Below are 22775 nucleotides of genomic sequence, written 5' to 3'. Positions count from 1 at the left end.
TCGTGGTAGGTACCTATAGTAAGGAGGGCTTCTAACAATTTGACCCTATTTAATAAACAACAGACTCGAAAAGTGTGCATTTTCTTGTACATAGTATGAATATGAACAGGTTCGATTGTATCAGTCCGTATGTTAATAGCATTGTTTTCTTGCTGCTGTATTTAGTCCGAGACGCGATTGCGATGCGCGATTATATAACTTGACTCCGTAACTTCAAAAGATAATAACATCAACAACAAAGCTGTTTGGATCTCTCCATTCTTTAAGGCGCCTTCAGAACTTTCTTCCACTGGATACCAAAGCCATGCTGGCCCGGTCTCTGTTACTGCCTCTACTCGACTACGGCGACGCTGTGAATCTTGACATGACAGAAGAACTCCTGGACAAGTTAGAGCGCTTACAGAATGTCTGTATAAGATTCATTTTCGGCCTACAGAAGTACGATCATGTGTCTTACTATCGTCAAAAACTCAATTGACTTCCAATCCGCCGCCGTAGAGATCTTCACACTCTTTCTCTTCTCTTTAATGTTCTTTTTACACCTTCTTCTCCTTTATACCTCTCTCAAAAATTTCAATTTCTGGCGGAAGGCAGTGGCCACCGTCTGCGTTCGAGCGCGAATTTATCACTTGCCATCCCTCCTCACAAATCTCGAGGATACAACAAGTCCTTCGCAGTGCGTCCAGTGAAGCTGTGGAATGAGCTGCCTGTTTCGCTCAGGCAGGCACAATCGGTTGCGTCGTTCAAGGAGAGGTTAAAGAAGCTATGGCTATCTGATCTGACTGATTAATTTGTCTATATTTCTATTGTATAGTTGCTTTATATCTTTCTAATTCTTTCCAATTTTTAGTGTATTTTCCCCATTCCTTTTTGTGTAATATATGTATGTTTATCCTATACATTTTGTATGTATTTATATCCTTTATCTTTCTGGTACCTTGTTGTACATTTTACTGCATTTGTCACCCTCTTTTCACTTTCTCCTCTCATCTACTCAAAGGTTAACTGGAAGAGATCCCTCAAAGGGATAAGTTCGCCTTTGTACTTCTTACTAATTGTATGTTATTTTTAATATGTCTTTTTGTACAATAAAGAGTTTACTACTACTACTACTACTACATATTTACAATTATTTTGTTTCTTTTTTTATTATTATTATTTTGCGCTGCTTTCGCTTTGTGTTTAGACCAAGCCAGAAATATAGACAATCGTGTTTGGTGAAATGGCGACTCTGAATTTCATAGTTCCACTACACCTACACTTTGCCATATAACAAAATTGACAGGTATCTAAATTTTATGAGCCGCTGTTGTGATTTTGGAGAGGATGGCTCGTGGGAAGATAGTTTTATAACGAAACACCATATTGTAGATAGGTAATACCTAGTTATACATATTTTGTTAAACCTATTCCTAGTTACAGTTAACAAGAGGCCATTATATCCACAACGCTTAGGTGACATTCGGATGGCAACAGCAGCTGCATTACTGTTGCGGCATTACTGCTGCGGCCTAGACGCGGGCGCTGTCACTGTCAATGCCTGTTATATAACTTCATGCGTCCCTCGGCACCAATAACGATTGACAGCGATGCACTGTTTTATATTATAATTACTATATGTTTTGTTCTGCAACATATTTTTGTGCAATGCCCAATAATTAGGGGAAGTATAATTGGAAATTTACCCAATGACTCGTCAGTTTGCATGATGACTAGTCAATTAGTGTTAAAATCGCAGAACAGTGCGGTCGTTCAATCACTTTCCAAAGGGAAAGCGCACGCATTTCTGTGTAGTGCATAATAAGTGTGGTCAATTAGATTGCAAGTTTTTTTAAATACTTAAACTTAACCTTTAAAGAACCATTAAATATCTACCAAGTGACATACATATGAGTCGTAAAAGGTAACCCTAAGTTTAGTCAATTATTGATGTGAATTAAAATATACATATCCCATTACTTGGACTTTGCCTCCGATGCCATTTATAAGAATGTTGTCTTTACGGATATTATATTCTAAGACATGTTCTATTAGAAAAATTTCGAACCTTGATTTTTTCGTACATCCCTCTACCACAAATAATAAGTCACAACAATACATAACTATAATATTATTTTGTAACCGATATGCAATGCTGCACGCAGAGCGAATTTTTAAACCCATATTCGACTTCCTTCGAGAATTAAAAGTGCCCAAAAGCGTAAATCACGCGTAAATGCAAGACGAGAGACAAAAGATTGATCATTGATCTTATATACAAATATATTTATAATTGAATACTTAAAGTGTCATTCTATGGAACTTGCTAACTATGTAAACAAACCGCCATATTGAAAATGTCAATATTGAAAGTGATCAAAGTTTGATATTTCTTCGAGTGCTTATTTTGAGTCCCGTGCAAGCGAAAGATTCTATAATAGAGCGTACGACGTAGCACGAGCGTAGCGAGTGAATCTAATTTAGAATCTTGAGCGTAGTAAGGGACTCAAAAGCGCACGAGATGTAAATAACTTTGATCTCGTGTAGTACACAACATTTTTCACCTCAGCGCAGTGAGAACATACCTATTAGACAACTTGAAAAATGTAATCCTTCTTCATCACTTAATACCTGCACTCATGTTTTCTTAAGATATACAAACAATTAAGTTTAATTACCGCAATGGAACACAAAAACAAAACGTAATAATAAATTCCAGTAAAATAATATAGAAATAACAAACATTAACTGACACTTCAATCGCCAACTTTGACAACAAAAAAAATCTTTGTAAGATACGGTCCGAATTGCGGATACGTACTATTTGTCAACTATGGTAGAAATTCTTAAAAGTAAAATAATTAATTTTGCGTGATGATCTGTGTATTTTTTGAGTTCGTTATTTTAATTGTACAATAAAATACCTAAAATATAGTATTTTATCAGGTTTTATGAAATCTTAAACATTATTTTTATTTATTAATTATTAAGAATTCATACTCGTACGTGGTTTGGAACGATGCGGTCTGAAGTTTTTCGGGGGTCTATTATAAACCGTGAATATACCGTTGAATGTCGTTTTAACTTTTTTTTGTCTGTTTCTTTGCTAACAGTGTGAAAGGGACAGAGATAATAGAACCCAAGTATTTCGAACTTTTATTAGACCCCGCATGTTGAAATGACATTTGACAATAAAGGTCACTTGAATGTCATTTTGTCTCACTCAGTGAGCAAAATCGCATTTTGCTCACTGTTTTTAAGAATCAAAGTACCCTTGTTCGAGCTGCTGAGGTGAAAAAAATATGAATTTACTAGTGAGTTTTGTTTACATAGTTAGCAAGTTCCATAGAATGACACTTTAGCAGTACGAACCTTTATTAACGAAATATAACAAAGTGTTTGGCACCGAGAAAAATGCTTCATTGGATGTTCCGCCACATTAGATTAAAAAAACTTTTTTAAATTAATCAAATTAATGTTGAAATTACAATACCTATCTCCAATGCTCAGTTTCAGCATAGAGAAATAAGTAAGACAAGAGTGCTCACTCCATACATCAGTTCAGACTATTAATTTCAGTGTCTACGTCTAGCATCGAGTAGCGGAACTATCAGTACTGCTACTTGACAATAGATGTAGCACCGACCGGAAAGTCTTATCTCAACAGCATAAGACTTTCCGGTCGGTGCTACATGTATTGACAAGCAGCAGTACTGATAGTTCCGCTACTCGATGCTAGATGCTAATAGTCTTTTTGGTACTAAAACTGATGTATGGAGTGAGCACTCTATGTATTTTTTTCTCTATGGTTTCAGTTACTTTCCAAAAGGAAAGCGCTCACGCATTGGTGCCGCCGGGTAATTAGCGGTTCGATCGGATCAGATTGTAATTCTATTGTGTCCATTGTAAGCGCATTATGCCGGCCCACGAAACTCCCAAATTTGAATTACATTTCGCATTAATGTTAATTAAACCAGTATTAATAATCGGAGATAATTAAGCTTTATACCTATAGGTATTTTAGTTATGGAAGAGCGATTGGAGTAATGATGTATCTGAAATTTAATGCACAAGGATAAGGTATAAAGTTGATGAGAGTTTTTGGGCCCGATTCGGATTTTGTAATAGACATCTATTAGATATCTTTTAGACCGCCAAGATACGATAACGATATGTTTAACCTGTCAAATTTGACATTTCCGCGATTCTGGAGATACTCTTGAACGATTTCCACAAGATATTACTTAGAGATCTAATTCACATCTAATAGATATCTAACACGATCTATAGTAAAAGTGACATTGGTTGCCCGAATTGTGCTGCAAAAGAGAACTAGTTGAAATCTAAACTATAACGTATCTAGAATGGATCTAGTACGTGTCGTCTCTTGTGAATATCTTGAAGTTCGAATACGGCAGTTTGAATATCACTTACAATTGTAACACGTCCGTGATGGAGCAGTATTTATCTTTACGCTCGATTTATTGGATTGGTAATTGTTGCGTGTGGGCTTGTGCCAAAAAGAGGGGCCACGGCCGTGCAGGACATAAGGGGCATTTCCTTGTTACGCGACCCTATGTCAATCGTCAGAGAGTCATGTAAGTGCAAATTATTTGTGGTGTATATACATATTCGTAGTAACCAATAGGAACATTAGGAAGTAACAGATTCAAGTTCACATTTTTTGTTTTTGAATTATATTCCTGGACTAGCTTTTGCCCGCGGCTTCGCACGCGCAGGAGAGTTTTTTTTTATGAATTTTGAAATATCCTTTCTTAGTGGACCCCTAGACCTTATAAGGAACCTACTTGCCAAATTTGGACTTTCTAGTCCCATCGGTTTGGGCTGTGCGTTGATTTAAGTCAGTCAGGTCTTTCACGTTTATATATACGAGGGGCGTTCAATATATAATGAGAATGAGATGCAAACTCTTTAAATATTAGGAAAGTAAATACAGGCCGACAAAGCTAATCTACCTAGCTGATTGCCATGAAAAAAAAAACTAACTGTTCTTTGTTTAAAAAAAAATACGGCGATTTCTTTGCGATGCTATTGAGTACGTTAGCGAAAATGGAGAAAATTGAACTGCGCGCCGTTATCAAATACATGTTTGAAAAAATTTTCTACGGACCAAGTCAATTTAGATTTACGGGACACTTTAAGGTCTAATGCTCCTCCGTATTCGACAGTCGCACGTTGGTGCGCCGAATTTAGACGTGGAAGAACATCGACCATGGATCACCCCCGCTCCGGACGCCCTACTACAGCAGTAACTGAAGAAATTGTGAAAAAAGTTGAAAACTTAGTTTTGGCGGATCGTCGTGTCACGGTTCGTTTTATTGCTGAAAATGTCAAGATTTCAACGGGGAGCGTGCATAATATTTTACATGAACCCTTGGGTATGAAAAAGGTATCAGCGCGTTGGGTACCCAGAATGCTTACTGACACGCAAAAACAAACTAGAGTCGAGATTTGTCAAGAAGCTTTGGACCTGATACAGCAAGACCGGGAACTTTTTTTGGCGCGATTTATAACAATGGACGAAACATGGCTCCATCATTACGACCCTGAAACGAAACTGCAGTCTATGACATGGAAAAGGCCATCATCTCCAACTCAGAAGAAATTCAAGGTGGGCCCATCTGCCGGTAAGGTCATGGGCTCTGTTTTTTTGGATGGTAAAGGGGTCGTAATAATTGAGTATCTCGAGCATGGAGCCACTATTACGGGCTCTTTATATGCCAAACAAATAGCGACATTGCGCAATTAGATCCGTGAAAAACGGCGAGGTAAACTCTCGAAAATTGTGTTGTTCCATCAGGACAATGCACCGGCACACAAGTCCGCCGTTGCAATGGCTGCAATACGTGATGCTGGGTTCGATATCCTTAAGCATCCTCCGTATTCACCAGACCTCTCCCCTAGTGATTTCTACCTATTTCCGAGATTGAAGGAATACCTAAGAGGCAAGAAATTTGAAGACGACGACGCGGTAGTCGCTGCAATACAAGATTTTTCAAGTACTCAAGATAAAACCTTTTTTAGAAATGGAATTTTAGGTTTAGAAAAAAGATATACTAAGTGTATTATGCTAAAAGGTGACTATGTCGAAAAATAAAATAACATTTAATAAAAGTTGTATATAACATACTCATTCTCACTTTTTATTGAACGCCCCTCGTATAGATTAAAACATGTCAGCAGCCGATAATGCCATGCACATTACAAACATGCAATGCCACTGACGAGCCCACGATACGCTTGTTATAATATTTTATTGCGTTACAATAGTGTTTTCACACCTCCTATTCAGAAAAGAGCTTTTTCTCCCTGCTAAGAGGGATCAAAGTGGCACTTTTCCTCCCTGCTAGAAGGAAGCAAAGTAACACTTTTCTGTCCTGCACACTATTTTTAAATTTTTTTGCACATTATTTTTTTAGCTTAAATAATCTGTTTAAGCATCAGATTGTGTCAACACTAAGATTTTATTATTTCCTCATAGTTGATGTGAAAAGCAGTATGTGTCACACGGTATCAAAATCTTGGGCGTTAACACTTGAATCCCTCATTACGCTCAGGACTCTACTTTAGAATCCCTCACTACGTTAGGGATTCTATTGTAGAATCCATAGCTTCATTCAGGATTCAATGTACGCCCTTGACGGAAATATATCATTTTGATCCCTGGTAACACAAACTACTATTTTACGCCTCGATGCATGGCATTTTTACATACAAGTAGGTACAATGACGTCACGAGAGAACATGATGAAAGAGAAAATGCATTTGTTACACATACTTGATTAATTGATTTTGACGCAAAGATCACACATCGACATTTAAAGCTTAAAGCGGAAGCGATCCGAGTGATGTTTACATGTGAATTACGCCCATTAAAAAAAACAACGGGTTGCACTCCGGGAGTGCCGACAGAAGTGAAAACTCAATGACTAGTCCAAAATGTCTGCAGCACTATGTATAATTGACCCATCCTCCTATCTATTGAAAAACTTTAGTTCCGAAATTGCTGGTCAGTGAGCTTGTTTAAAATTCGAAATTCATGTAGCGTTAATTGTTTAAAATTCGAATAGAAATTTTAAAGTTACCTTGCAGACCTCGCATCTAAATATATTTGGTCATGATATTTTGCGTTTTATTCACCAGTACTAGAGTTCACTTATATTAGCGATTTCATCAAGATGTAGCTTTATTGAATTATGTCATTGAGTTTTTCTTTATTGATTTAAATGCCATCTAAATGAGTGGCCATCTAAACTTTACGGTCACGTGATCGCCTTACGCTGTCTCGAGTTTATCATTTTTTCCCCACTTCAAAAAGTGCCCAGCGCCGCTAAAGAAGTTTTCACTTCAAAAACACACGTGTGTGGGCACAAGACAAAAGATGCCCATACAACGCAATAATGAGCCTGGACTGGAAATAAACCTTGTTCTGCGTTGGGTGTCAGTTTGCGTATTCGTAGAGCTTTCTGTGTATGAGGGCTTTAACTACCAATTTATGAACGTTGTTTGTTATGTATATGACTCACGCACGTGTGTCGTTGAGGGGTGCGTCGGCAGGAGGCAGTTGCGCAGCGGCCGCGGTCGCCATCACGAGCAGCGTCAGCGCCAGCGCCGACCTCATCGCATCGACCTGTCCATTGTGACACTAGAACAATATACACGAGACAAGCAAACTTTAGAATATTAAATCAATACAGGGACGCGCACAATGTCAAGTTTACCGTGTCAGAGAATATTAAACAACGTGTTCAATACAAATTATATTGGAATAATTGTAGTGAATCGTATATTAAAAATCAGCATATTATTTAAAATTACATCAGCAAGAATTTTCAAATTATGTAGAGTGAGAAATTAAATTAAATTTGAGTGCTATCCTTAGTATAGTACTTACTATAATTAGTTTAGGTACTTTACATCTAGCATGTACCCTCAAAAATGAAGTCTAATTAAGAGAATAACTTTGAAGAACAGTTATTAAACATGCATAGGTATATATAGGTACCCGTGATAGTGTTATTAAGTTATTACACGCTACACGTCACACATAATATGCCATTGATCTTGTACCTATAGGAGGCATATTCACACGCGGTGTTTACGACGAGGTCGGTCGTAAAAGTAGCACATGCATAGCAAATGAATTTCGCATTTTGACACATGTGGGAATTCACAAGATATAGATAGGAGTGCTTTACACTCTGTACAGGTATTCTATTGTTTTAAAAGGTGCGTTGTGCTTTTGTTTCGATTGTTTGAAGGCCAGTAAATTTACGTACCGATTAGGTAGTTTAATAGTTTATGACAATGAGTAATTAATTGCTCGAAGTCCATGTTTCAAACTTTGTGGTTTCGGTAGCAGAAATGCTTAGTACAAACTAAAATCTATCCAATGTATCATCATTATAATCAATAAAATTAACCCACGCCTTCTACTCAACAACGACTACAACTTTTATAGACTCCGTAAACAAGGTTTGACGACACAATTAAATTGGAATTTATGATAAAGGTATCTAGTTTAGTAAGATTTTAGCCAATTATTCCATTGATGTGGGTCAGACGGTCTGTCTATAACAGTACGAACGGGTTTGCAAATTAGTTGACATTGGCATTCGATAAACGTCTCATGTGACCGCTATCGAGTGCGTATCACTCGTGTGTCTTGATATACAAGTAAATGTGACATTATCAGACAAAAATAACCACTCAGTAAGCTATCAACAAGGACGATCTTTAATTGAATTATTACCGTATTGACATCACATAAAGTGGTACATGGTACCTTTACCGGAGGTCGATATAAATGTGTGCTTTGTATTTTTATCGAGGCGATAACTTGCATTTGTCCTCATACAACATTTGTTGCGGTTAGTCATTCTAGTGACGAATTAGGTAATCTAATGCAGTTTGCACTACTTATGCAATATTCGTTACAAAATAGTCTTATGCATGATTTATGATGTGACTTGAAAGGCATAGCGTAGTTACTCAATGAAACCGTAATTGTAATAAAACTAAGCATACATACCTACAGTATATATAAATAAACGATCACTTAGTCACCCCAGCTTGCAGTAAAATAAGTTAAGTTGCCGGCTAAAGCTAAGCACCTAAGGTCTATTCTTTAAATAATCCATTTAAAAAACAGTACTTCGATAAAAGCATTTTAGAAAAGGCAAATAGGTATAAAATAATTATGGTTATAGTTATAGTAGTCATAATAACATCCCAGGTATCTAAATGTTCGGATTAGTCTTCTGACATTTCAAATAATAATAACAATGGAATTTGCTCTTAGTCGGGTGTCGACAAAGTCTTTAAATATAATAGCGTCTTAACCTTGTAACCAGATAATCTATAGGAGAGTAGTTAAACTGAATCGACTGTCTGTCTATCGTTTTGAAATAGTTTTTTTCCATGTGTAATTTTACTAAATAAAATATAAAGCGAATCCAGTCCTATCGTATTTCCAGTTTTCCTACACTACCTATAAAGAATCCATTATTAAACTAGTTTTGTCCGCGGTTTGTACCCTTCAACGAAAAGAAAAAGTTTTCAACATTGATACGTTTACAATATTTAAAAAATTTGATAATGATTTTAGTCTAGATAACATTTATCTTAGGGGACCATTATTTTTAATTTTTTATTGATAGGTATAGGTACTACCTACGTACTTACGTAGATAAGGACTAGGTACAAAATATTCGGGAAATGGGTTAGCAAAAAAATATAATAGAATTTTATAAGTACAATCGTGATATAATGGCGAGCTTTTTAGTCGAATACCCTGTTTGGGCGACGAAGCTTGCTGAGTGGCCTAGGTAAGGTACAAGATCGGAAACCTTGATTATAAAATACGAGGGGCGTTCAAAATATTCTCGGTATTGATATCTTACGACCTCTTCTAAAATTTCTTTCGTTACTGGCCGCTAAGGTTTATTCATTGACATTAAAAAAAAGTATAATTCGAACCGAGATAGTCTTTTGTTTTTCTGCAATTGCTGAACAAACATGAACATCCTGTGCGAATTGACAATGTTAACTAAATTAGAACATCGATGCGTGATAAAATTCTTGACAAAACAGGGTAAAAATCAAAAAACCATAAAAGAGGAAATGGATTGTGTTTACCGTGAGTCTGCTCCTTCTTTATCTACTATTCAAAAGTGGTCAAGCGAGTTTAAACGCGGAAGGGAGAGTATTGAAGATGACCCTAGACCTGGCCGGCCTGTAGTAGCTACTTCACAAGAAAATATTGATAAAGTGGAAAAACTTATATTGGAAGATGGTCGAGTGAAGGTAAAATCTATAGCACAAGTAACCAATCTCTCTATTGGTACCGTACATGATATTATACATGACCATCTTAATATGTCAAAAGTAAGTGCAAGATGGGTTCCGCGAATGCTGACTCGGCTTCAAAAAGACATGCGTGTAGCTTGTTGTTCCGATTTTATTGACCTGTGCGGTGAAAATCCTGATGAGGTGCTGCAAAGAATAGTTACTGGAGATGAAACCTGGGTTCATCATTATGACCCAGAGAGTAAACAAGAGTCCATGCAGTGGCACATTAAGGGTTCAGCTCATCCCAAGAAGTTGAAGGTCATCCCTTCAGCTGGCAAGGTCATGGCCACGATATTTTGGGATTGTGAAGGAGTATTACTAATCGATTATAAAGAAAAAGGTGTAAATATCACAGGACAGTACTACGCTAACATTCTACGTCAATTAAAGGATGTAATTAAAGAAAAGAGGCGAGGAAAGTTAACCAAAGGTATTCTGCTTCTGCATGACAACGCCCCCGTCCATACTGCTCATATTGCCAAGGCAGCTATTGTTGAACGTGGGTTTAAAACTGTTACTCACCCACCGTATAGTCCGGACTTAGCCCCCAGCGACTTCTTTTTGCTCCCCAATCTTAAAAAGGATCTGCGTGGAAATAAATTTTCTGACGATGAAGCATTGAAGGCGGCAGTGGAGGAGCATTTTTACACGAAAGATAAAAAATATTTTTACGAGGGATTAAAAAAAATAATTGATCGATCTTTTAAGTGTATGAACATAGGGGGGGAGTATATTGAAAAATAAAAATATCAAACTTTTCGTACTTGTTTGTTTTCATTCTCATACCGAGAATATTTTGAATACCCCTCGTACATATCACTACTGTATAAATAGGTATAGGTGTACCTACAATACTTTTTCTGTGAATCAACTAAAATAATACTTTGTTCACTATAAAAGTTAAATAATTAAACAAAATTAAGTAAGCAAGCATCTTAGAAGATCATCTCATCTTAGATAAAAAGATAGAACAAAGACGTTTTAATGAGAAAGAAGCTCGTTGATGTCTTTTGTTTTGTCCTCTTGACCGTCGAGAGACGTGATTGGTCAAATTCATTATACTATATGTAATTCACTAGTGTTTCGTAATGAAGTCGTTATAGTTGAGTCGGAACCGGGGTTCCATAGTGAAAAATATGTGACTATAGTTACCGAATTATACTACTACTATACGAAGTCTTAATTCAACCCTTACGGTATTTCTATTATAATCCTATCTACAGTTAAGTAGACGTATAGCTAAGTAGTAAGTACCTAGTTGAAGTACTTATACATGTAAGCTTAACCTTTGTTAACACTCATAAAGGCCTAGTATAAAGTGTCGCACGTCGAACCAGGAACAAGCAATATGGAAACGGGGCTACTGCAAACACGGTCGCTCGCGCGATGCGACGGAGTAGGTAAGGCTCGGTGAAAGTTGCCCACAACGCGTTTGTGACGTACTATTCACGCAACTCGTGGGCACGAGCAATTTACGTTACCATTCAATGCGGACCCCCCACGTCCCTCCGCGTCTTTTATACTCAGGTTATGAATGGTGCGTCATATGGAGTTTGACGGGTCAGGGGAGAGTGGTCGTTTGAAACATAAATCGGCGGTCAAGGGCCCCGGCTCATCGGATCTGCCATGCGGGCTTCTCGACGCTCAAAACATCCGGGACCAACGTAAGTTTAACCTTGATCCAGGGATGCTATTTCACATATTTTTTAATCTCAAGTCACATGATATCACGAAATTTGCATCTCCACTCTAACTTTCTGTGACTATGACTAATGCATTTTGAATTGCAAAACATTGTGACATCGCTACTTTTCACACCATGATCATGTAGCCGATATGTCACGAAATACAATTAAATCCAGTCGAATGTTGCTTCTAGCTAGACTATGTGAAAGGGAGTCAATGACTGGTAACTTTATACAAACGTAACATAAATTTTAACTTGTTTACTTAACTGTACGTTTTCTAGTCCCTTTATAGGTGACTCAACGCTTCAAGGCATTTATTTTAAGGCGATCGCTAACAGACCTGACCTGCCTGACCACTTATATTTATTACAAATAAGATGCCTTTATACTTATCTCCTTTCAAAAATATTCGATGCTTACCTATTCCTATTGCTAATACTCTACTGTATTAGCAATAAAATCTAAAAATGTTGACCAGCTAAAAATGTAGGTAATAGTATTTATTTTTATCTTAAGTAGTGTGTCCTCCACTGCATTCATGAGAATAGGTACATACAGACCTACTCATAAAATTGTACTTTTAACCCATATGGGCTATTTTACTTTTTTTTACCGCGTGGCCCATATGTATCACGATCTGGTGAGTGTTAATTATTCCAGGAATAGAATATCCTTCTGCGAACTCCACAAAAAATGCCCCCACAGTGTTGCTAACTTTTAAACCTGCTGGTGTGAAATTGTTAAAAATACATACATTCAATAAATCAATGGTCGGCGCAAAGAGTAAGTAACGTGCAATTTTAATTGAAAGGCATGATATCTATATTGACGAAATGCAATGTGTATACTATGTACTTATATTAGGTACATATTATTACAGTAAAGTGCCAGTAGCCGCGTCTTCCATCTTGCTTAACTCTTCATTAACAATTCTGAAGTATTCTTCTTCAGCAATCTTCTCCGCCTCTTCATCCTCTTGATCTTCTGGCTTCGGTGACGACGGCGCCTGGTCGTGCTGTTCTTGCATTCTTAGTTTCAAATTGATTTCCCTATGACGAACTTCTAAATTATGTTCACGTCTAGTCTCTCTCTCATACAATAAACCCATAAGATGTTTGTCGTCTTTACCTGGCACAACCATGTTATCGGGGATTGCAGTTAAATAAGTGGAACCATTGGTGTCCCCAGCTGCTATGAGGTGGCCACCTTCATGTGGAGATACCTTTGTAAGTCCATATTTCGACAATTTTAATGAAGCTACTGGCTCTTTATATTTACGTAGAAAGTCCCAGTAATACATGAAGCCTCCTTGGCAAACGGACATATAACTGGAATATCTGAAAGGAGCCCAAGCAACATCGGAAACTTGGTAGCGATAAGGTTTGGTTATTATTATGGGAGCGGATCGGACTTCCTCACTCCACACTTGGACAGAGTAGTCCCCGCATGTGACAAACATTCTCGCCGTGCAAGGACTTCGCTGGACGGTTCGAACTGCTCCTAGATGAGCTTTAAAAAGTGCTGCCATAACTTCCCCATGTGATCTACCCATGCGATTCACGGTTATGACAAGACCGGAGTCGGTTCCACAGAGAAACTTCGTAGGGAATCCAGCGTTAAAATCTAAAGAACTGACGGCTTCAGCTGTAGTTGATTGCGGTTGCTCCCCCGGTGCCAAATTCAGTGTCATAATCAGCTGGTCTAACGGTTTTGAAAGATCCCGCAAATCCCACCAATAGCAACGTCCATCTGGCGAACCAGTAAAGAATTCAGAGTTTGTTCTTGAAGTCGTGTAACGCATGGCTGAAACCGGAGCAGAGTGAGAATTGAAAACGGAGCTGCTAGATACTGATAACTTGCCGCTGCGAATATCAAAGACATTCACGGTTCCATTGTTTAGCCCCCCTACTAATACCTGAGGATCAACGGGTGAGCACACTATTTGACAACAGGGCACATCTGGTATTAATTCGTGCTCGGGAGCGGTTTGGTTTGTAATGTTCCATATATAGCAAACAGTTTCAATATCTGGTTTTGTATCTGACGCCCATTCTTTATAAGCGTAGGCGACAGCTAATTTTGGTTCTTGCTCGTGTGTCCAGCAGATGCAAGAGACTGGACGTTTCCAAGAGTCTCTGAAAATATTTTGCTCTCGTATATGATACGTCTCCACAGGTTCTTGAGCCAACATATCGGAAAAGTATGATTCGTATAAATTAACGGCATTGTTTTGGTTAATGCAGTGTACCATCTGTTTAGACAGGGAGTCTACTGCATGGATATAGTTTTCCTCGTGTGTAACGCGGCGGCAATGTCGTAATACTAGTTCCTCCTGATCTGGATGCACCTCACGAGGCCAGCCTCCTTCCGTGTGGTTCATGCCTTGATCGTTAAAAATAACTGGCTTGGTGTTCGTATCATGCTGAGATTGAGGGAGTGTCGCCTGAACGGATACATGGACGGGATTGCGAAGGCAGTATAACTTTTGCTGATCTTTGTCAGGGTTAATTGAATCTAGTAAGTGTCCTGGAACTGACGTAAACAGTGGCTGCCGCCCAAAATCCTTCCTTTTCTTCGTGTATTCATAACTTGACTTGAAGTATCGGAAAGGCATACTAAGATCCAACGCAGGGTTAAAAATTCAACTAAATCCTGAATATTTTAATTGTAATCACTTAATCGGATCTTACATAAGTCAAACGACTTGATTAATAATAAAATCAGCAAGGCCATGAAATAGTTTGCTTACACTGAATGCAGTGACGTCACATGACGTCATAGGTTGCCATATGTGTCCTCGGTTGATAATGGCGACAATGACAATGAGTTTAAACTTTAACAACAAGTGCCACAATTAAACAACGTAATTAGTGAGTGCACTTTTAAATATTTTTCTATTAGATTTCAGTTCTCAAGCCAGTTACTTGTCTAAATACATGGCAGGTTCCTAGTTCCAAATTGCCTATGCGAAGGTTGGTAGGTGAAGGTAGGTAACATTTTTAAATTAATGCAATGACATAAGATGGTGCCATTTTTATGAACGTGACTGTGCCTGGGCTAGGCTATAACCGCGAAATTTAATATAATTTAGGTTTTCGCGGCAGCCCCTCTGGTTTAATATAATTAAACAGGTAGTACACTGCACACCGAAAAATCTCATATCTCTTATGTTCCTTAGAATCCCACGGTTTGACTACCTACTAATATTTTATTGCAACGTAGACCATAATTAGTGACGTGTGTTTATAATCGTTGCGGTATTGTAGAACACCAGGAAACTTTGCAACAATGCTCCTATATTATAGGTTACGTTGGTATTATTATGTTGTTACGCACTGCATTTAATATGCATTGAGAACACATTCATATGCGAGGTCTGACATTCGCTGTAGGTTACACTTCGTTTGTGCATCTACAGATTGTATATCCGTACTAATATTAAAAACCGGCCAAGTGCGAGTCGGACTCGCGTACGGAGGGTACCGCACCATCAACAAAAAATAAAGCAAAAAAATCGCGTTTGTTGTATGGGAGCTCCCCTTAAATATTTATTTTATTTTATTTTTAATAAAATACATCATCTATCGCGGTTCATGAGATACAGCCTGGTGACTGACGGACGGACGGACGGACGGACAGCGAAGTCTTAGTAATAGGGTCCCGTTTTTTACCCTTTGGCTACGGAACCCTAAAAATACGAAAGTAACTCTAGTTGTCTGTCAGTATGGTATATACTTCCTTCTGAACCGAATCATGAAATTTGATAATATATGGAGATAGTAAATAGGTATGAGTCCCGAGAAAGGACATTACTATTAGGATATGCCTATTTTATCACGGATATCATCACTTTTCGCAGTCAAAGTCGCCGGCAAAAGCTAGTAACCTACTCTAGGTATAATTCTAGGTCTTCGCGCGAGTCCGACTCGCACTTGGCCAGTTTTTAGGGTTCCGTAGCCAAATGGCAAAAAACGGAACCCTTATGGATTCGTCATGTCTGTCTGTCTGTCCGTCTGTCCGTCCGTATGTCACAGCCACTTTTCTCCGAAACTATAAGAACTATACGGTTGAAACCTGGTAAGTAGATGTATTCTGTGAACCGCATTAAGATTTTCACACAAAAATAGAAAAAAAAAAACAATAAATTTTGGGGGTTCCCCATACTTACAGCTGACACTCAAAAAATTTTTTTTCATCAAACCCATACGTGTGGGGTATCTATGGATAGGTCTTCAAAAATCATATTGAGGTTTCTAATATCATTTTTTTCTAAACTGAATAGTTTGCGCGAGAGACACTTCCAAAGTGGTAAAATGCGTGTCCCCCCCCCTGTAACTTCTAAAATAAGAGAATGATAAAACTATAAAAAATATATGATGTACATTACCATGCAAACTTCCACCGAAAATTGGTTTGGACGAGATCTAGTAAGTAGTTTTTTGTAATACTTCGGTAGTACTATTAGTTATTCTGTGGTAATACGTCATATATCCCCTAAATACGGAACCCTTCATGGGCGAGTCAGACTCGCACTTGGCCGCTTTTTTTTTCTATTTAAATACGTACAACAGCTAGAGATTGAGTGCGCATAATTTATAGATCCATAATGTAAAGCTTATTTTTTTAATCGACATGTTAAATCTACTATCTACTTTACTCGTATTTTTTCGTGCGATTAAATAACATATTTACTGCGACTCTTGTTTAACTAAAATAATTGACTGGTAGAGAAAGCCTGAAAATGCTTTATTGGATGGTTATAATTAATTATGTAAGTAGTTAAATTAATTTATTAATCACGCAAATATTATAAATTTAATCAAATTTATTACTTTGATAAAATAAACCTAATTAAGCACATTAAGATATTTTGATATTTATTAGTTATAAAGTATGAGTACTAGCTTCTGCTCCCGACTTCGTCTGCCGGGAAGTGGAATGACGACGATTGAAAATAAACTATTCCGTTTCCTTCCCAGCCAGGGATTGAAACGGCCTATCTTTAAAATTTCAGCTAAATCGGTTCAGCTGTATATGCATGAATAGGTAACAGACAGACAGAGTAACTTTAGCATTTATAATTTTATATACCTATGTATCTAGTAGGAATTTTGACGAAGCCATGGTCGACTAAAAGTAGGTAGGTGGGTAGGTACCTAAATATCTACCTACTAATCAACTCGATAAGGTCTTTCCTAATTTGCGAATAATGAGTATTCAAACCGGAAAATTGTTATTTTAATTAAACCAAACACTTTCCTTATATAATTTCCTTCCTCCTCCTTATATAACAACAATTTCGTAACCTCACGAACAATGGAATACACAGAACTGCATATTGCACTATTGCAATGCCATCGAACCCATAAAATAGCGAAAACTTACTTTGTTCCTAACCATAAAAAGATAAACAGTAGCAATTCGCGAGTCCGCAATCCACGCTCACATGACACACTCATTACACGATTAGCAACATGTCACAAAAACTGTCATAATCATAAATAACCATTAAATAACACGGCACTATTGTTTTAGAAATCGGGAAAGTTGCGCGCGCACGAGCATGCCTCGCGCGCGGCGGCGCAAGCGACTGGTTGGTGACTGGACAGTACGGCCCGTGCGGTAGAAAGAGAAGTTACTTAATTCACCAACATTTATGCCGTTCTGAACAAAAAGGGGCCTAGAGTGTTTGGCGCTTACGCTACGCAGCGTCGCATCTGTATTGAGGATTTGTTAAGAAAAGCGTAAACGCCATTCTTTCTAGATCCCTTTCAAAGGACAAGTAGCTTAGGTAATAGGTTTAACTTGACCTCAAGACTGGTATCGTCTATGGTTAACCGGAGATCAAACATAAACTGGTTGACATGCTTGGTTGTGAACAGCAAAGTAGGTAGGTACGGTTGTCGTAGTACCACGAACTGTGACTGTGACTCGTTAGGTTTTGTGCGATCTATGGACTAAGGCTTGGCCAGACACAGAGCGCGACTTGGCGCGACGCAGCGCCGCGTGATGCCGACGCGATGACTGTTCAAACAGGGCGCGCGCGGACCGCGCTCTCAACACGCCCTCATCGCGCGCGCCACCGCTCGCTGCCTAACGTCCGATCCGACTGATGTGACCCAGCGCAACGCGGCGGCCCGCCGCGTCCCGCCGCGTCCCGCCGCGTCCGCGCGGCGCAGCGCTGCGCGGACGCAAGGGGCCGCGCGGCGCGGGGCGCGACAGAAGCGGGGCGTGATACCGGTGGGACGCAGTCTGTTTGACGTCGGTAACCTGTTAGCATGTGCCGCGGTCGCGCGGCGCGGACGCGTCGCTGCGTCGCGCTCTGTGTCTGGCCAAGCCTTTATGTTAGGTCTATGGACATCAACAAATCGATAACTTGATTAGTGTTTGAGAACTAGTCGAGGTACCTACCTTTAATTTTTTAAACATCTGTATTTTTTTTATCTGGTTTATACATAAATAGGTAATGCCTTATATATCTAAGTATGTCATTAAAGCGAAGGTCTCCATTTTAGCATGGGTCGCATTTTTAACCGACTTCAAAAAAAAAAGGTTCTCAGTTTGACCTGTATGTTTGTATGTATGTATATTTGTCCGCGATTATTCAATCTATTCTCGTGAATTTTGTTGAGCATATTAGATAATTAGGTACATAGTTTTTTTAACGATACTGTAATAAAAAAAATGGTGGCACCATAGGGGTTCGCGGGGTCTAAAGCTCATAGAGCCACTAGTAATAAAATAGGAGGATACCACAACACTCGCCCTTTATAGCGGAATGAGAAACTAAGTTAGACACCTATAAAACTAAAGCGGTGTCAACATTACCATGAAGTTAACATTTAATTTATTTTTACCACCTTAACGAGTGAACAAATGTGGCCGTATCATTAAAGCCGGCAAAACTACGCGTTTAAGTGCAATTGTGAATGTTTTGCAGAGGGAAAAGCTTACTTAGTATGTGGGGCAGAAAGCAGTAATAGAGAAAAGAAAATAATATAGAATGGTAGTTGCATTCCTCATCTGTGCCTACAGATGAGGAATGCAACTACTAGTACATACTTGATGATCGGTTGAAACACCCTGAATTTAAATGCGTCTTGACCTCTTCTTAACACTGTACCAAAACTCTTACAGTCACTATATGTATGTATATACACATTTTGCCGAGAGGGACGAAAAAAAGAAAATGTTTTGTCGCTGTTTATTTCAGCGGATAGATAGCAGAAAAGTAGATGTAACACCCCCTTGTTAATACCCTCCCAGTATTCGGAAAACTCATTCTGTAACGCATTTTCGGAAAATAAAAGTAAGATTTCGACCTGATTTTCCGATGTACCAAAGTGGTCATAAAGGTAATCCGCCCTAATCGTGGCCAGTCTAAGATCAGTCTTTATCATTACCTGTCTCTACTTATTATGTGGGGCAGTAGTAATGTCGCAGTCACGACGACTCGGAATCAGATGGGCTGTTATTCCCTTCGAATAAAATGTATACGACATAAAAAGTAATTTCGGTTAAAAATCACAAGTGATACTACCGAGCTACCTTTACTTATGGCATAGACTAGGAATCCTCTAGACGGAGTTTAGAGCAATTATTTCATGAAACCGATGCTGCCAAAAATACGGAGGTGCGGGGGGACAAGGTGAGCGAATCCCGTGCCGTGATTGACTCGAAAATGGAGTAAAACTACCGTATAAGTGGCAGAGGGGATAGCGTTACTATGCTCAGTCTAGAGAATGTCTTGTCTGTGACTTATGGGGATGCTTGGAACATCCGCGAATGGCGCTTATCCGAGGACCTACATTCGCAAATTTCACGCTATCTGCCTTTCTATCGCTCCTGCATATTCGAGTAATAGAGAGGCAAATATTTAGATTTTTTTTTTTAACCCGCATAAATGTCAATGTGGTTCAGTGAAGGGGACGGACTGAAAATCAGCGCTGCGCAGGCAATTTGTAATGAAATGACTGACGCAGCGTATGCTGAGCCCGTTCCTTTTGCCGCACAATTATTCTTATTTTTTCAATCCTTATGTTTTGTAACCTGTATGCTTTTTGTGTTGCAATAAATGGTTTCTTATTCTTATTCTTATTCTTAAATAGACGAACGAACGAAGTGGTTCGCAGTTGTATCCCTATGGAGGCATTACCGAGCCGCAACAATTGAATGTATGTATGTATGATATATAGTAAGACAAGAGTGCTCACTCCATACATCAGTTCAGACTATTCATTTCAGTGTCTACATCTAGCATCGAGTAGCGGAACTATCAGTACTGCTACTTGATAATAGATGTAGCACCGACCGGAAAGTCTTATCTCAACAGCATAAGACTTTCCGGTTGGTGCTACATCTATTGTCAAGTAGCAGTACTGATAGTTCCGCTACTCGATGCTAGATGCTAATAGTCTTTTTGGTACTAAAACTGATGTATAGAGTGAGCACTCTATGTATTTTTTCTCTATGGTATGGGCTATACACTAAAATAGGTAACTATCATGGAATACGGAACGGTACGGAATAACTTTGCGACATTGGAAACACAGTTATCATGGTTTCAATAACACATACCTAAACTAAAGTTGGCTAGCAATGAGAATGAAGTTCCTGGGTGACTTACTTCCATTCCACATAAACCGAGGCCGCAGGACGTAAGGCTAATTATTAAATACCTAGCTAATTTCACAGCATAATTAAGGTATCTTTTAATCCGCTATTCTTATGAATGGAATGGAGCAGGTTGTAGGTAAGGTTTTTACGACCCACGGGTTCTTTAAGGTACCTTTAATTTATTTATATTACGTTTAATTTTATTGTACAGAGCAGCTTTAAACATTTAAAATGTAATCTTAATTTAATATTGGTCTTATATTAGTTTCAATGCAATATTAAACCAAGGGATCTTTTCAAAGTTTGTATGTTGTGGCTCATAATTAGTAGGTTCGTTTTTTAACGCGGGCCTTAAAAAATAATGTTAGTGGCATTTGATATTGGATGTTAAGTACCTATTATATTTAATAACCCGTGCTTAAAATACTTAAATTAAATTAAATCTAGTAATTCCCATCAGTGATGTGTATACCGTCTTTATTATATTTATCGTTATCTAATCTTTTGTAGTTAATAACCCTTAATTTTTCAAAGACATGCCGCTTGAAGACGCTGTATGCATGCACCGCTATTCCGTCTACCTGAGACTTAAGTTCGATGACAACTTTTGTTGAAACAATATAGATATAACTGTTTTGAAAAGTGCAAAAATATTCAACACGAGACGAGATAATATTCTATTCTTTTCCTTATCCAGCGGCACTGATTTCACTTTTCTGGTTTTCATGTTATTATAATAGCAGCAATAAAATACACTATAAAATGTACATGTATTTTTACCTACTTGTTTCATAAAATACAGCCCGGCGTTTACAAAGGGGCAGACGGTTTTCATTTGCCACAAGCCAGTTTTTCTCGAATAATCTTAATTTATTTAAAAAAAACACCTAACACTCAGTTGCAATTATACTTAGAGCAAGTGTGTCTAAATCGCGTGCAATATAAATTAAGAACAATTAGCAAACATTAAAGGGTTGACCAAATGCATGCAAGCGTTTAATTGTGGTTAAGAATCAACCGGCTTAATTGGTCATTATCGTTAAACGGTCGGAAAGATCGTTCCTTGAGTTGATTACCAATTGACCTGCCTGGCCTTGCAACTGCGGTCGTGGCTACTTGCAGAGAATTATGCTATTTGTTATGAATATCACTTATCTGAGGCGCGGAAAAGTCAGTTCTGTTGACCTGCACCTCTACACTGTGCTCTGTGGAACCTAGTAAGGGAATGCTTGATAATAAATAATTTCAGTAGCTGTCGGTTGTGTTCTAGATACTTGTGCTCCTCCAAGAGCCAGACGGTATTCTTTCCGACTTCCTCTAATTTTAATTCTAATCACATTTAAGATCAATGGAGGTCAATGGAGATACAGCAATTTGAACCCATATAGAAGTGTTAAGTAAAGTCCCGGTAATTGTCTGATTACTAGAGTTTCATACGTCCATTTACCAAGGATAGATTCACGAATGATTATCACAAATTATTGTTGTCTAATTTTGCAAGCGATGGCACTTGATCCGAAATCATTGCGAATCCAATCACTAGATTAATTAAGTGCAATTGGATTAGTACATCATTAAAAGAGCCGATTGGACTGTTATTTTGATTGTATCATTTAACATTGTACACAATTAACACAAATTAGATTTACCCATTCAGCTTAAAATACCGACTAACTAGTTCGACGTTCACAAACTACGTTACAGTAACTATTTACCTACCTAAGGTTAGTTATATTATATGTATAGCATATCTAGTAGATATGCTTTTTATATTTAATGGTAAGTAGATATTATCTACTATTATTTAAATTATTACCATTATATTATTTAAATATAATGGTAAGTAGATATTATCTACTTACCATTAAATAGCAGCAGCTTGATTTCTTGATCTTAGAAAACGCATGTCTTAGTTAGACATTTCTAAGATCAAGAGACAATAATAGTCATGACCGTATGCCATATTGCAGATAAAAATTAATATATATCGATAAATAAAAGTTTAATAATAAAATGTATTGAACACTCTCTACACATATGAATCATATCTAAACTTTAAAATATCTTTTAGAAAGAGACTATGAGATTTCATTAAAAAAATGTGTAGCACGTAGCAAAATC

General features: G+C 38.0%; 2 protein-coding genes across 2 annotated transcripts in view; both read right to left on the bottom strand.

The window, feature by feature from the left end:
- The window catches only part of LOC134651007 (uncharacterized), a 34416-nt gene extending 16829 nt beyond the window's left edge, over nt 1-17587 (bottom strand). Inside the window, exons 1-2 of the mRNA XM_063505977.1 lie at nt 17424-17587; nt 7531-7645 (exon numbers count right to left, since the gene is read on the bottom strand). Coding sequence (XP_063362047.1) covers nt 7531-7645; nt 17424-17438 — 130 coding nt within the window. The 5' untranslated portion in view covers nt 17439-17587. The remainder of the gene's footprint in view (nt 1-7530; nt 7646-17423) is intronic.
- On the bottom strand, nt 12913-14850 carry LOC134650759 (dynein intermediate chain 3, ciliary-like). The gene has a single exon (XM_063505693.1). It carries the CDS (start codon nt 14650-14652, stop codon nt 12913-12915), a length of 1740 nt encoding a protein of 579 aa, XP_063361763.1. The 5' UTR covers nt 14653-14850.
- Nucleotides 17588-22775: the final 5188 nt, after the last annotated feature.

This window comes from Cydia amplana, chromosome 9 (genome assembly GCF_948474715.1).
Source record: "Cydia amplana chromosome 9, ilCydAmpl1.1, whole genome shotgun sequence".
NCBI lineage: Eukaryota > Metazoa > Arthropoda > Insecta > Lepidoptera > Tortricidae > Cydia > Cydia amplana.
This window is presented reverse-complemented; position numbering and strand designations above follow the sequence as displayed.

Bases quoted from the DNA above. Each gene is read 5' to 3' on its own strand.
- LOC134650759 (XM_063505693.1), bottom strand. From the start codon at position 14,652: ATGCCTTTCCGATACTTCAAGTCAAGTTATGAATACACGAAGAAAAGG.